Source organism: Lonchura striata, chromosome 3 (genome assembly GCF_046129695.1).
Source record: "Lonchura striata isolate bLonStr1 chromosome 3, bLonStr1.mat, whole genome shotgun sequence".
NCBI lineage: Eukaryota > Metazoa > Chordata > Aves > Passeriformes > Estrildidae > Lonchura > Lonchura striata.
This window is the reverse complement of record NC_134605.1, coordinates 74,890,414-74,907,299: the sequence shown is the minus strand read 5'-3', so window position 1 is coordinate 74,907,299 and position 16,886 is coordinate 74,890,414. Positions and strand designations below refer to the sequence as shown.

Genomic DNA, 16,886 nt, shown 5'->3' with positions numbered 1-16,886 from the left:
TTAAAAATTAAATCAAAATATTCAATGCCAGTGACAGCAGTGGCTGTGAGACATTATAGAAGTGGGAGTGAATGACTAAAAACCTACACTTTCACAGTTAGAACAACAAGTATATCACCAATAATTTCAAATCTGCATAATATTCTATTAGAATGCAAACTTCTTATTTATCATACACCTTTAGAATATGTTTACAACTACAGTTTCATACAGCTCCAAATCAGGTTTAAATAATTTTAATTATAAATATGAACTTACATTCATATATAAATGTGAAACAACTTGTTTTTTCTCTCTCAAGAACCCTCTTTATCCTTTATATGAAATTGTCATGGTAGACATGATCTATTTTAAATAATGCTTTATTCACTTTCCACATATACTCACAGTATTTCACATGCGTTTCTCTCTCTCCTCGCACTTTTAGTTAAAGATCTGTAAATCAGGGATTTCTCAACAACCTGAACAAATTTTACATAAATATTATCTTGAGAATAAGCAGTATGGCCACTAAAGTCTCTTGAAAAAATTCATTATTTAACTACTAACTTTCCAAAACTGAAGTGTCTCAAAAATAACTGGTTACGACTTACTACCAAAGAGCAAAACAGATCCATTGGAAATGAGGAGTCTATTCATTACAGATGCACTGCAAAATTTGAGGTTTTTATAGTAGTATTAGGCATAGAAACTATTTAGAAATGAGTTTCATGCTTTCTACGTGGACTACCAGCTGTTGCAGCAAGGTTTCTTCACCTACTGTTTACATTTGTTACTGTGCTACTCTACAAGGTTGCAGGATCTCTCCTGCAGGAAATGTGCATATCCATTCAGGATAGAGTTCGAGTAGTAGCATGAAAGCAAGACACCATACAGATACTGCTTAGACTAAGGATAGCAAAGATACTGCTTTCTTCAGAGATACTCTGGATTTCTTCTCACAACATCCTCATTTCAGTATCTTGGTAAGAATGTTTAAAACCCCAAATTGTGGTGCTGTTGGGACAATACAGCTCTAGTGTCAGAGGTGTGACTAAAGACAGAACAAAGATATCCATGGGTATATATTTCTCTGCCAAATGTGTCTCAGAGCACACTGGACTTAGTACATGATCCAAGTCAAGCATCATGATACCAGAGCTGCTCAAGAAACCAATCTGAAAATATGAGTCTGGAACACTAGAGTTTATGTCCCTCTTTCCAAGGATATACACAAATGTTAAGAACTGCACTCGAGAATGCTCTCAGCCAAACACCCAAGGACACATTTTAGTGATGAGCTGATAGTGGCAACTACTACTTATGGCATTTTCAACAATTTTGAGGGATGCTATTTCCATTATGGAATGACAGAAAGGTTGCATACTATAGGAGTCACCAGATCAAGTGCAAGCTTCACTTCAGAAATTAATTTCAAATAGAACTAATTCAAGCAGTGTGGCCCACACCTAGAGAAAGCTTAAGAAAAAGCAGTAGCAAAACAACCTTCTCTTTGTAATGTGGCTCTGTGAAAGTATGCAGAATCTGTCATTTTATCATCTGACATTTCCAAGCCTACCATGCAGCACTGTGTTTAATAGACAGATACTATTTGCATTTTCTTTTACAAAACATTATTCTCACCTATTTGCCTTTTGTCAGGAGAGAAGGTTGCAGTATTATCTGATAATTTAATAGATCAAAACTGGTTTTAAAAGGTAACAGTTTTCAACAGGAAGGTATTTTAAAAGAGCAGTTATCAAAGGCTAGTACAGCCATTTCCCACATCCTCAAAAGTAACATGAAGATATTTAGATATAAGATATATGATATTAGATAATATTTAGATATTTAGATACAAGATAAAAAGCATATTTCTTATGCTTTTGTACTAGGAAAACCTAAGTTATACACTGGTCACTGCTACTTATTCTCAGAGTTCAGTCCTGTGCTCATGGATCACGTGTCCATCTAAAACAGGTTTCACAATGACACAAAGATTACACAGCTCTTTTACTGGCTGCTATATGGAGCTATTATGACTTTCCAGCTTTGGAATGCTCAAAACAAATGAGAAAAATACAGCAGCTATAGAAGGAAAAGAAAAAGAAAAAGAGAAGACACGGAAAAGTTTTCCCATGACAAATGCAGAAGTGCTGTAACAGAAAGATGAGGCAGTGGAAATAGGCACACTGAAACAATAAATTGAAATATGACAATCTCTAAGTGTCCAGTTAGGTTACTGCCAGGATTAGAGTTATCCTCTCTTTGTTCCTGTTGAAATAGTTTGGAAAGACCTTTTTTTTTTTGTGCATTTATCTAAACCTTTTAGACTGTGCCATGTTTGGCATTAAACCTGGAACACTGAACTTAGAAAATGTGGCACTCACTTCTGCTCTGTACACAGTGCATTTCAATATTACTGTCTCATTCAACTGCCAGATGGTCATGAATAAATATAACACAATTTGAGCTCCTAACAAATAACACTCTTTAAAACATGGAAATACAAAGCCATACGTAACATTTACAACTAAGCACTAAGAAGTCATCTATGAAATGGTGCAATACCAAATTCATATGGTTCCCAGTACAAGCATCTAACTGCCCATGGCCTGTATAAGGAAAAAGAGTTACCTTTGGGTACTTGTTGATGGCCAACCTTATTAAATCAGATATGAGATTTCCACAGTGTTTTTCAAATAAACTGATATTGGTTAGATTCTCTCCGGTTAGATTAATGAAATGATTTGCATATACAACTTGTTCTAAAACACAAAAGAAAAGTAGAATTGTTTAGTTCCAGGTTTGGTTCTAGCAATATAAAACACATAGGATTTCTCTTCTAAGATATATATATGTATATATATATATATACACACACACACACACACACGTATTTTAGAATGGGCTTGTTGACCTGTATGTAATTTTAATTTAATTTATAGGTTAATGTGAGAAAGCTCATCCTAAATTCAAGCTACTCTCCTTCATCACTGCACTGAAATCTGGTATTATTCAGGTTGACAGTAAAAAAGCTTGGCACTTTACAGCCTTTTATTGGCACAGATTTTGCAGAGGAATAAAGATTTATTTATCTGCAAGTTCCTCTTTGTCACATGGCAGTGCGCATGTTCTGGAATCATGACATGTTTTGCAGATATGCAAGTTGATGACAAACAATTCTTGAGAGGTCTAACACTTTCTTTTGGATGTGTTGATGTAGAAAGCTGGCATGATCATGTTCCAACTTGAGCATTTGTAGGCATTAACAGATAAAATGGTGAAGTTAAGAGGCTGTAAGATCTTATCCCACAAGCTTTTCAATAGTACATCTCCCTTGACATCAGTGGAGCAGACAATACATAGACTGAGACTGTATTTTATTCCTGGAAATATAAGGTGAAACCCCGAATCCACCATCCTGCCACTGGTCTCAGCAGTGTGAAGTTTCCACTCAAAACACTTTACAGAATGAGATAAAAACCTAGGACATTCTAAGCACGTAAGAACACAAGATAATGTATGTAGAGATATGACTGTCTTGACTAGTAAATTTTGTTGTTAAAAACCATGAGCATTCTCTTACAAAGATAGGTGACTGCATTATAACTCAGAACATTATCTAGAAATAAATATTGAATTCTGGAAAATAAATTGCCTCTAACAGTTTCACTATCCTTTCTCCAAAATGCTCTAAAAAAGACAAACACACTATCCCACAATGGATCATAAAAGAAACTTAGAATTATGGAACAAAAATCCAACCTACACACTGTACAGTAACACAGAAACAGAGAAAATGTGTTAATGGGAGCAAGGCTGAGTTGTGACAGCACTCGGAGCAGGCAAAAGCTAATCCAAGAGTTCAGTTTCAACACCAGTTACTGAGGTAAGAATATAGTATGCTCTTTCTATATCTCAACATTACTTCAACTGTTGCAATTCCTATATGGAATTTACATTCACAGCTTATAATCAGGTTGTGTATGGTTGCAGTGACAAACCAATTATAAAAGAAAACACTTTTGCGATTTATTTTCGTAGAATGGACATGGAAAACAGATATAAGCCTCACAAAGCAAACAAAGTTCTCTTCTGTATTCTACCAATTTTTCAGCAAACTGAACTACTCTGAAATTGAGTTTTTCAATTGCATTCTATGACCTTTTTAATCTAACTTCTATGAACAGCTTACTCATATCAACTTACTTTTTGCCCTTTTAAAGCCTTATAATTTTTTTTTAAATATATTGCCTTGCCCTTTTCTTCTTTACTTTTATAAGCTCCCCTGATTGAGGCTTCTTCTTTTGCCCAATATTTTCCTGGTGTTGCATGCGGTTAACAATACAAATTCTCTCCTCCAAGGAGAGAATCCTGGAGGATTCTGGTTCATCCCTGGACACTTTTCCTACATTGTTATCATCCAATTGCCATTCATTGTTATGCATTCTGGATATCTGTAAATGCATTTTTATTTGTGATGTCAAGAACTGCATTGCTATTAAATATTCAGTATGTTGCATCAGCTGAGTATGAACTCTGTGATCTTTGCTTTGACTGAACAAATTCCTAATACAATTTGATTTAATTTGAGCCACACAATGATTCACAAAGAACCTACCTTTACCATATCTGAGTTTACCCCATTAAAGACAGCTATGATTAAAAACTACCAAAGGTAGTTTTGATTCTGGTCAAATCAAGATGGGAAAATTAGGTAAATCATATGTAAAAGAATAAGTTCAAGAAAAAGGCCTGCATACTTACTCTTCAGTTTTTCACCTAGTACATGAAGAACTTCTAATACTAGCCATTTAATATCCAAATGGAGATGTAGTAAGTGCCATGATGGAGGAAAGACCTGTAATTAGAAATATATTTACTTATATTTAACATTTCTTTAGTGAATTCTGGATACTGTGCTAAGAGAGGGTGGTCAGGCTTTGGAACAAGCTGCCCAGGTTTAGTGATGGAATCACTATTCCTGGAAGTGTTCAAAAATGTGGATTTTGGCATCTGGGAACACGGTTTAGTGGAGAATGTGGAGGTGCTGGAGTAATGGTTGAACTTGACATTCTAAGATGGACTGTAATGAACATTATTAATATCTGTGACCAAATACACTCTAACATATAAACATGCCATTTAGTTCAAGGAAAAAAAAAGTTTCATTACAATTATGTCTGTAACAGGCTATTTATGAAGTTTTTATTCAAGCTTGACAAATTACCAACACCCTTTGTTAACCTTTTCTTTACAAAGAAACATTATGAAGCACAAAAATTGCTAAAGTGAGCTCTTAAAATTTTAGTGAGCTCCAAAATTTTAGTATTCTCTTCCTTACAGTTTACTTTAAATTTTTAATCAGCTGTTTTTAATCAGCTCAGCCACTACTGACAATCTAAACAAAGATCCAAAATGCTGCTTCTCAGCAGATCATTCCTCTTCAGATACTTTTTTATACAACATAAGCCAGAAATTAGTTTTCTGTCTTTATAAAAGATTTGAAAGCATTATCTATGTGTATGGACAAATATTAATGGTGTATGCTTCAGTAGTATTTAATGCTGCTGTGCCTCCTTCCACATCTACACTTTTCTTTGTATAAAAGATCTTCTCCCATTCCGAGTCAGATTTCAGAACGTATTTTTAAAGAAATGCCCCTCCCACTGGGATGCTCAGAAATTTTAAACTATGCTCAGAAATTTTAAATTACTACAGACAAACACCAGAGAATTTTTTTAAACAATCTATGCTAATTTAAGCCTACATATCTACATGGAATTGGTATTATCATTTGTATGCAATAGGAAGAATTCTAAAGCTATAGAACAAAAATACATAAATAAAACAACAGAAAACCCAGACCTCATCAGTTGTGTTTAGCAAGTACAGAATGGCACTTAATACAGAAACAAAAAAACAAATCAAAAAGATTAACTTATATTAAGCCAAAAATTTTCAAGTTGAATACATAATGCCACATAAAAAAATAAAATTATAAAAAGACACCAACCTTTGCCTGATTTTGAATAGTAAATGCTGCCAGAACATTACTAGGAAGTTCACAAAGGTGATCAATATTCACAGTCAAAGCATGAAGCTCTTCCACCAGCACTGATGGTAACTGAGCTTCTAGTTCTTCATAAGCATGCAGCACTCCATCATTTTCCACTTTAGGGGGTTCTAGATACCTGAATGTACAGAAAAATACACACAATCAGAAAACAGGTAAGGAGCAGCTACACAACGCTCAGTACCCAGTTTAGTAAAATGTGTGTAAATCTCACCTGAAGATGAAAACTTTTACATAATGCAAAAACTTAAGACACTGATGCCTGATTTTCTCTGCTTCAGAGTGCAAGTGTGCAGCTTGACCTGAAGTAAAAGAGATGAGTACCATAAAGCAGATGTAACTACACCATGACTTGTTTAACATTTGCATTCTTCACAGTAATTAGACCAAACCACTGGAAAGACATCCTCTGAGGACAAGCTGGGAGCTGACTGATGGTAAACACCCACTTCTAAATGGGATCCATTCTTTGTCTTATCATCTCAGGCAGATATCCAGATACAGACTGAAAAGAAGACCCCCAGGAAAGATAAGGGTAAGTACTCTCAGTGCTAGAAGAAATCATTCAGCCCTAGTGCCCTGCTTCCAAGACACCTTCAGTAAAGACATGGGTAAAACAATTTATCAGTACCCTTTTCTCTTGACAGACTTAAACTGTGATAAGTCTCAATAATAAGGTACAAGTAAGTTCAATAAGGTGAACTTGTTTGTAAATGCGCTTTGTAACTTTCCCTTGGAAGAGTCACTGTTGCACAGAATCTTCAGCTGTACAATACTAAGAGCCATCCATTCACAATCCTCCTTCCACTTGCAGCTCTGTACGCTTTCAGGCAGTTATTCTGGCTCTATGTCTCCTTTCCCTTGTTCTCTGAAGCTGTTCTCATGGTGTTACCATCCTCACCTTGCGCCTGCAAACTCAACTCCTGATTAGAGCAGAGATTCACTGGAAATTATTGCACCGGGTGAAAATCACTCCTTATTTATTCCTACATTTTGCCTTGTAGCTTTCAACTTATATTAGAGAAAGATGAAACTTAGTGCATAACAAACAAAATATAGTAATTTAAATACCAAATAACTACTGCCCAACAATATATATACACACAAAGCAGTCAGTCTGCAACACATGTACCTGATTACAACACATGCTGATTATTCAGAGAACCTTCAATGCAAGCATCAAAGGGGGATCTTGAGCAGGACCAAATCAAAGTGCATCATCCTAGAGGAGATGCATGGCAAAAACTCTTGGTCACCTACTACACTGGACTGCAGAGCCAGGGGAAGACAGTTCTCCTTGCCCTTGCTCTCCCTTTTGTTTTCCCCCCATCTCCTCCAATTAACCTGGAAGTTCATATATGACACTTCTTACAAACGCCAAAAATAAAGCTTTGTGCATACAAGCCTATCTCAACATCTTTTGAGCAACAACATTCAGCAGGTAAAGCAAATCAACTGATACAAGCACCAGAATATTCCAGTGTACAGTCTACCTGCACCACACCAGAAGCCATAGTATCTGCCATGGTAATGAAACCCAAGTTTAGAGCAGAGTGAATTGATCATCATAAAGTAATTAGTTATAGATATTACTGCAGATTTGTACAAATAACAAATACTGTATCTTAAATTCTCAGAAGCTCTGTTTAAGCAAAATTTCCTATTACAGTATTTTCACATGCCTTCTACATTACACAGTTCTCAGTACAAAATCTCCAAAGCTCATCAAGACTGACAGGAAACAAAGTTTAATGTACAATATTGATATTTATATAAACACACAGTACAACATAGATTTACTGAGCCAAAACTCTTAAGTGGGATTTTAAACAGTGGTGACAGCACATTTACTTAAGACATCAATAATAACAAACATCACCCTGCTGACCATTTTAAATACTTCAATCCTCATGACACCCTTCTACTATTAGACCACTTCTATAAAGGGTCTGAGTCACAGCTGAACCAGTGATTTGCTCTGATTCAGAAAGAAAGCCTGGTGCAAAGCACAAAATTCAAGTTCTTCATTTTACTAGCTTAATTGCCAAGTGGAAGAATGGGATACAAAGAAGAGAAGACAACCAGGCAGGTGCTTAAATTTAAATGAAAAAACCCCAACAGAACAGTTTCTTGATGTCCAGCTACAATATAAAAGTTCTAATGTAATTTAAAGCAGGCTATTTCCATTTACATAATTTTTTTTATACTATCAATAACTGCATATGGAAGAAGTTTGATGATAAATTCACATCAATGATTTAAATGGCAGAACATCACAATATTAAAAAAACAATAGTAATGTGCAAAAATATTTACTCATGGAACACTAGCACGTTATCTGTAATGAGAAGACACTACACTTTATTCCTGAGTAATTACTGAACTTCTCAACTTGCTAAGTAATTCAGACTACAACTTACAATAAGCCCGAGGCTGCAATAATCCTTCAGAAATATGCTGCTTCTCATGCCTCAGTATTTAATTGAAACAAAGCATTTTGTAGTGATCCTGTTTTATTGATCCTACTGCAAAGATGAACTAAGTTTGTAAGTAACTCAAAACTAAGCAAATCTAACTAACTCATTTAAACGTAAGCCAGTGAAACACTAAAAAAAAAACAAAAACAAGCCACTACCTTGGTAACTAAAATAATTGTTGGGATGATCAGTGAAATTTTCTGGTTTTAAAAGAGTTAATAGTTTTGCCAAATTCTGCTCTACGGGTGACACCTTAAGTCAAATTAATGCAAAATGCCCCACTAAGGATTGCTCTGTCCACCTACCATTACAGGCAAATCCAGCTCCAAACTGACTCCCACCATTTCCACTACCTATTTTATCTATTTCCCTATTTTGCCTCACTTGGCTGCCTATATTTCTACCCTTACTGCAGTTTTATGCACTTTATAAAGGACCTATTCTGATGCACATTCCAAAATCCCTTGGTCAAGAGTCAAAGCACAAGCATGATCCATGAGAATTGATTTATTTAATGAAATGTTGTCAGTTGTCTATTGCAATGTCAAATTAAATTTGTAAAACTTACCAAAATCAGATGAACTCATTTGTACTAGGTTTTCCAGTCTGTATATCTGTTGCCTAATTAAAGGAATACAAAGATTTATGGTATTTATATAGGTAAAAGTTGTTTAATTCACTTTAGTAAGCACAAAATAGAACTGAGAAAGGCAAGAGGTGTTTCTTGCTTTGCAGTTCTGAAAAAGCTTATAGAAATGTAACTCAGAAAAGAGTTTTAGTGAAAGGCAATGGTCTTACCTACATGCAAAGGGTGACATTGAATAGACTTTGTGCATGTTTATAAATCATTAAACAGAGTAAAAATACCCCAAACAATTGGCTGAATATTGGGGAACGCAAAAAACAACACAGACAGAAGCTCCCAAAAGCTATTCCCTCCAAGTGATCTTAGCACAAGCATAACTCAACTTCATATCTGACTACAGATGAAACCTAAAAGTTAGCCCTCATGGCATACACTCAGTACACACTAAATTAATCCATTTGTGAATGTGCATTAGTACATCCTGTCTGCAGCTTCTCCCACTTCCTGCTTTGGGTGGTCAGCACAAAGCATAAACAGCAACAAACAGAGTAGAGTAAAAGGAGGTGTCTTAGAAAAGTTAAAGCTCAGCTCAGTTTTGGAGAGGAAAGAGCACACTTTCAAAGAAGCTAAATAACACTGCAAAAGAATATTTAAAAAAAAAAAGCTGTAACACAGGGAAATACTCTGTAACAACACATGGTCTTCTAGTAGAATCTCCACAGAGATAAAGCAGTACTAAATTGAATATATGAAAAGCACAACTGTGTCAGACAGACTTTTGAAAGAAAATGCTGCATAAATTGAGGAGAGAGCTCTCTGCCTTATTTCTTATACAGTCAAAGCAATAACTACTGAAGGACTCCAAAATAGGCTACTTGAATCTAACACAATTTAAATGTTCTTATTAAAAAAACCATGAAAACTAGGAAGCATTTAAAAGACACAAGAAGCATCTAAAAGACAAAACTACAGTTTGTAACTTGCATATTAAAGTGTATACACACAGTAAAATGATCTCCCTTCACTCTTATCTTGTTTTCTTGCATAAAGCTATGTCAGCTACCCTTCCATCTTTTAGGTGGGTGTAGAGTTTTTTGTCTGTTTTGAAATCAAATTTGAATTTCTGCCTGGATTTTTAAAGGATTTCAACCATGTGAAAACGAAGGAAGTCTGAAGCAGGAGGGCTTTATGAAACAGGGCTGTTGAGACTGGTGTTTAGAGAAGGAAGGTACCAGAAAGTAGCGACAGAAAAAAAAAGAAGAAAAATACTCTTCAGTGAATTGACAAAGAATACAGTAGGCTGACAAAATTAAAGCACAAACTGGGCACAAGAAACATAACAAAAATACCATTATTTAAATAAATCATTTTAGTTTCATTTTGCATTTGTACCTCAAGGATTGAGCCTCATGGCTATTAATCATTAAATCATTTGATTTGCAAATACACATTCTGACAGATAAACTGGTACTTTTGTATTTTAATCAAAGGCAAATTATCTTTATACCCACTTAAATGGTTACATAGTCTCATTCACTTTGACTCCTACTTCTATCACATGAAAACCCATAAGTAAAATTTTTACTATGCAATTACTATTTAAACTTGCAGTTCTGCAGTATACTATTATTTACAATATTTAAAAATTGTAAATAATTTAAATTACAATATTAAGTATAATCTCAGACATTAAAAGAAACTAGCTTTCTGTAAGCATATATTTAAACATAGATATTAACTGTACTTCATAAATGTAACTATTTACAGCCACCCTATCCTCAAAAACTATTGTAACTTGTACTTAATATATTCAATTTCCACAGTGGAAAAAGGAGTTTTCTACTTTCAGTTGTCAACTGCTCTATAAATGAAACTGTTCCATTTTATGACTGAACAAATTAACTGAATGTCTTTGCAGAGATATCTCCCTTTGTAGAGGGACTTGTCACAACAAAAGACAACTTAGCAACCAATCACTTGGCCAAGAGTTAGCTGAAATCCATTATTCCTACCAGGTCAGTAGGTTTTAAAGAATGTACAGCTTGAATAACTTAAAAACCACATTATGCCTTATGTTCATCTGTATTACAATTACAGAGAAATCTACATTACAGCAAAAAAAAACTTTTAAAATACTCATTTAATTCAACATTCCTGTGTCACTGCCCAGTGATTTTATGCTAATGAACAGTTAAAATATCAGACTAATATTGAAACTTTTGACTAAATTATGCTATCTCCCCCTTTATCACTTTGGGTTTTTTTTTTTTAAACACAGTGAGGTCAAAGCTTGCATCAAGCAAGCAAAACTAAATAAGAGTGGTTTGAATACACTTCCAATCATCTATGTCACCATGTTCCAATAAGCCAGACCCTATTAATGATGTTGCACATCATGCCCTTGGTCATACCCTAAAGGGATGGAAGAATCCCCTGCAATGAAAGGAACAGTGGAATACATCATATAGATTTGTGAAATCATACAAAAGCTCCTCTCCCATCCCCTCTCTGTATGTACTGTACATCCCGAGGATTATCAGTAGCAAAGAGGATTATCAGTGATCTGTGTATTTGCATTGACCAGATTAAGCATCTACATTGAATTAGTCAAACACTGAGTAACTGTATCTGAAGAGATTGCTGAAGCTATCCTAATCCAAACAATTGAAGAAAGCACTGCATCCAGCATTCAAAGTATTTGATTTTTAACCTCCACTTTCCTTTATGCACAGAAAAGGACTAAAAATCTTCAAAAGACAACTTCAATTATATGGGTAGCACAATCTCATTCAAGGAAATCTTATATAGTCAATTCATATAATTCTGAAGCTAGAGCCTTCTAAATTAACCCCAACACTCTGCTATAATAACTATACTCATTTTTTTTTAAATCTGATGATGCCTCAGATATGTATCACACTACTTAGGAACTTAATAAGTCACATATTAAGAATCCGTGACACCATGTACTTCTTCCTGCAATTCCATCTGTGTCTTATCCATCACTTACTGTAACATTAAACAGACAGCATTAATCTTTTTTAGATGCATTGCACAGCCCACAGTGTTTTATGATGTTACTTTTAAAAATGCGAAAAGTTTGTTACACCCTTACGACAGATATAATTACAGATGGGGATTAATTATAAAATACAATGTTATCATACCTAAGTAATCCAAAGAGAAATCCACAGGATTCAACTAATGCCATTTCAGTAACCCACTGAAAGCCAAACAATTCCACTGTATTTTCTTCATAGTCATTTGGAGAAGGATCTAATCTCAGCAAAACCCTGCAAAACAGAGCCAACAGTATTCATGTATTTGCCAGTAATAAACCTATGGAGCACAATATCTATAGCTGGCTTATGTTCCACCAATACTCTCTGAATATATCAGCAATACGTACCTGACAGATGTCTCAAAGACAGTCATACCTTTTAGAGCAATATGATCTATAGAAATATGACAACTCCTAGCTTCAAAAGCATAAAAACAGGATATAGCCACAGGTCACAGTAGATTTTGGATAAAAAAAACTAACAGGTATGATGTATTTTCATACTTACAAAGGGGCTGAGATATAACATACAGACTGTGAAGAGAAGAAGCTGTTATGCAAGATAACACACTGCTCTGTATGCTTGAGATCCGTCTCAAGGCACGCTATGTACCTAGTAACTAATGCTAGAACATGCATTTGTTCGTTTACATACATTTAATAATATTTATACTGAACACACTGCTAAAAGCACACTTTTAGGCAGATGAACAGATGAGGGTCAAAATGAGACCGTGTCATTATAACTCAAGCTAACACTAGGCTATAATTACCCTTTGCTCTTGCTAAAGAAAAATAACACCAGAATTACCATTTTACTCAAAGTGGAGAAAATCAGACACCTGCGTTGTTAAAACATTATAATTGTGCAAATAAAAGAATGTTTCATTAACATACATTAAAAAAAAAAATTGCAGCAAACTGCATAACAGCATGGTAAATTACTTCAGAATTTTCCCATTGCCTTTCAAAATAATCCCACCCAGGTGGAGCTCAATTTTCTAATATGTAAAAACTATTTTTATTTTAAAAATTAAAAATGTATACTAGCCAAGCACTTAGTTTCCTTTACATTACACACCAAATCCATATTCTGCTTGAATTACGCATCATTTCCAACTTCATTCTCAGAGGCAAAAAGAGAATCTGCTGAATAATTGGCTCATCCTCCCATAACACTTTAGTTCACTTGGTAACTTCCTGAACACTTGACTGTTTTGAAGCCTCTAGCAATTAAACCCAGCTACAACAGTTCCAAGCAATGAAGACAGAAGAGTACCCCGCACAGAGGCTTTTCAAGGACTTTGCAATCCAGGTAGACAACCCATTTACACAGCAGAAAACCAGTGTTATCACAACTATAGTGGCTGGGAAACCTGTCTACATCCAAGTTCCTCAGTGAGTTTTAATGACAGAAACAATTTCAGGTGAAATGTTGTTTGTCAGTGTCGAATCCACTGTGATATATTCATGCAGATACAGGATCCCTCAATCTTCTACTTGATGTAAATTTGAATGAACGTGCTCTGATGCAACTAAGATATATGATAAATAAGGCAGAGAAAGGGGGAGGTGCAGTGGACACCCCCTCTTAAGCCTTTACGGAAAACACTGTGGAAAAAAAGTAGCAAGACAAAATACAAAGCTTAGCAAGAAGACAGATGGAAAGATTAGGCTTTTGTAGGAAAAACAAGACAACCCCTGTATGATGAGCAAACAGCACAGAAAACTAAGCTGAATAAGAGACAATAAGGCATATAACAATTAAACCAAAGTGACGTTTTAAAATCTCACAGAAAATACTTATTTGCTATGCCTATGACTTCAGAACCTTAAATCCATAATGCATGCAAAGATGAAGCTTTGAGAAAGATGATCTTAAATCTACTAACTAGAGCAAGCTCCAGTAATTTGGCAAAGCCAAGCAGAGTGGAAAAGAGAGAAAAATGACCAGCATTTAATAGAGCACATGACAGGGAAAAGCAGTGCTGAAGCCTCCTCAGAAATTCAAGTGATCTCAGATGCTGCTGCCCAACAGTCTGGTTTTTGAATGGTCCTAACATGTTTGTAAATGTCCATTACATTATCTTAAAAGTAAGTTCAGAAAGCTAAGTACTGCATCTAGAGCACTGTTCAAAGCTGTTTATCAACACAACAGCCCTTCCCACTTTGGTATCACCAAGTTGATTTCAGGATCAGAAGAGCTGGAAAACAAACTGATTGGGAAATCTGTCAGCATTCAAAGGCACCAAACATGAGTGGAAAGAACATCTTAGACGGCTTCTATATTTGTAATTCAAAAAAATCCCATACCTCTTAAGAGATCCACTTGCTAAGTAAGACTCTGCAGAGAACATTCTCCCTCCATTTTGGCTGTCAAAAGCACAAGAAAAGAAAGACGGCCTTGAGTTCTCATGCTCCACTTCCATCGCCAGCTCCAAGCTTTCAGTGAGAAATGGTGATGTGGAGGAAGCCCCAAAGCCATCCTCCATTGTTTTCACCTGGCCCAGAAAATAAACAGATAAATACAAAACCACTCATAGCATTTTTTCAAATAAATTTCTCATAGTTACATCTCCATGTCATCCTTAAGCTCAAGTGAGGACACAGATTGACCAACAATAACATTGAAATAAAAACTGAGAAACACCACCAAGAAGGGCAATCATGGTCACATGCCCTGTCACACAATTCTGCCACTTTGTGCAACCATATCTTCCTCGTTGAACAGAGCCTGTTCAAGAAGACACATCAGTGACTTAAAAAAAAACCCAAACATTTCTTCTGGTTTAGCTCTCTAAATTAATTAGTGATGAGGTTAGACTAGCAGTAGGTCATAATATGAGGCAGGAATGCATGACAAAGTTACTTCCAGCAACACTTCATTTTATGACCAGTGTAGCTATGCTATGGAAGTACATCATGTATTACAGGCTCCCAATATTAAAAAAAAAAATTAACTACCTAGGAATCTGAAAAAAGACAAACAAATCCAAAGAAGAACTACCATGTCCAAAAGAAGTTCCCTGTACAGTTAATATTAATGTATTCCTACTTTATATAATATACTGAAAGAGCAGAACAGGTAACAGGTGTCAGAGAGTCCTATAAAAATATGCGAACAATATAACTAAAACCATAAAGTTTTCAACTTCTTTGCTGGTAGATTTTGATATGATTCTTGCAGAAACTAGTTTACACAATGGCTAGAGGTTGGTAATACAGAGGCTTAACTAAAATATAAGCTCAAGGGGAAAATAAAAAGAAGAAAACAGTTTCTGTTCTACTTTCTCACACTGACTCGCATTCCTGCAGAGCAGGCGGCTGGGAAAATAATGACTTCTGGGCTCCAGTTTACAGCAGGACCCTATGTACTGGTGTTGGGACAGCTGGTGAGACAGCTGAAGGGAATGCTCTCAACCACAAGAGGTGCTGAGGAAACCTGTTCAGTTCGGGGAACCAAAATCGCCCCAGAGGGGAACAGCTACATAACAGGGCACCTCTTCCCGGCCATAACATCAGTTCCACACTTGTCTACCGCATCCCCGATGCGGCGGAAGCAATTAAGAACTTTAAGCACCTCAACCTCCTTGTCCTCCAAGCAGAACCTTCCAGGTGGCTGCAGTCCGCGAGCGGGAGCTGCAAAGCGGCGGGAGCAGCGCGGCGGGCCACCGGGGCACACTCACGAACACGACCCGCACGTGGAACGTCTCGGCCCCTCTGTCCCGGCGGCGCGGTCCCGGCGGCGCGGTCCCGGAGGCGCGGCCCCGGAGGCGCGGTCCCGGCGGCGCGGTCCCGGCGGCGCGGTCCCGGCGGCGCGGCCCCGGAGGCGCGGCCCCGGAGGCGCGGTCCCGGAGGCGCGGTCCCGGCGGCGCGGTCCCGGAGGCGCGGCCCCGGAGGCGCGGTCCCGGAGGCGCGGTCCCGGAGGCGCGGCCCCGGAGGCGCGGTCCCGGCGGCGCGGCCCCGGAGGCGCGGCCCCGGAGGCGCGGTCCCGGAGGCGCGGTCCCGGCGGCGCGGCCCCGGAGGCGCGGTCCCGGCGCCCAGCCCCGGGCCGGCCGCAGAGGCGCTCCGGCGGTTCCCGCGCGCCGCCCGGGCCGCCGCTCCCCTTCCGCGCCCGGGCCCGTTCCGTACGGCCCGCGCGCCGCCGCCAGGCGCGCACTGCGCAGGCGCCGAGGCGCCCATTGGCCGCCGGCCGCTCCTCCCCGGCCGCGCTTCCTCCTCCCGCTCCGCCTCCGCCCCGGCCCCCGCCCGCCCGCTCCTGTTCCCGCTCCTGTTCCCGCTCCCGCCCGCTCGCTCTCTCGCTCTCTCCCCTTCCTCTGCCGCTTCCGCTCCCCGTGCCGCCCCGCCCACCGCAGGGCGAAGCGCCGCCCGCCGCTCCTCCCAGGCCGGACGGGCCAGCCTGGGTTTCCCCGCTGGGCTGGGTGTCCCTTGGAGGGCCGGCCGCCGCGAGTGGTTCCTGGTCGGCTCGCACACGAACGCCACCGCCACTGCTGTTCAGCTGCCTCCCTTGTGCTCACAGAATCATGGAGGCATAGAATGGCTTGGGTTGGAAGGCACCTTCAAGATCATCTACTTGCAATCTTCCTCTAGTGATTTCAGCTACAGCAGGGTGTTCAGAGCCTCGTCCAGCCTGGGCTAGAACCCCTGCAGGGATGGGACATCCACAACACCACTGTTCAACCTGTTCCAGTGCCAAACCACTCT

The 16,886-nt window shown here is 38.3% G+C and overlaps 1 protein-coding gene across 1 annotated transcript in view; it reads right to left on the bottom strand.

Annotated features, from left to right (window-relative positions):
• The window catches only part of MMS22L (MMS22 like, DNA repair protein), an 88,724-nt gene extending 72,836 nt beyond the window's left edge, over positions 1 to 15,888 (bottom strand). The window contains exons 1-8 of the mRNA XM_021545117.3: positions 15,763 to 15,888; positions 14,496 to 14,555; positions 12,289 to 12,414; positions 9,104 to 9,156; positions 6,273 to 6,360; positions 5,999 to 6,176; positions 4,750 to 4,843; positions 2,617 to 2,747 (exon numbers count right to left, since the gene is read on the bottom strand). Of these exons, the coding sequence (XP_021400792.2) occupies positions 2,617 to 2,747; positions 4,750 to 4,843; positions 5,999 to 6,176; positions 6,273 to 6,360; positions 9,104 to 9,156; positions 12,289 to 12,414; positions 14,496 to 14,539 (714 nt within the window). The 5' untranslated portion in view covers positions 14,540 to 14,555; positions 15,763 to 15,888. The remainder of the gene's footprint in view (positions 1 to 2,616; positions 2,748 to 4,749; positions 4,844 to 5,998; positions 6,177 to 6,272; positions 6,361 to 9,103; positions 9,157 to 12,288; positions 12,415 to 14,495; positions 14,556 to 15,762) is intronic.
• Between the last annotated feature and the right edge of the window lie 998 nt (positions 15,889 to 16,886).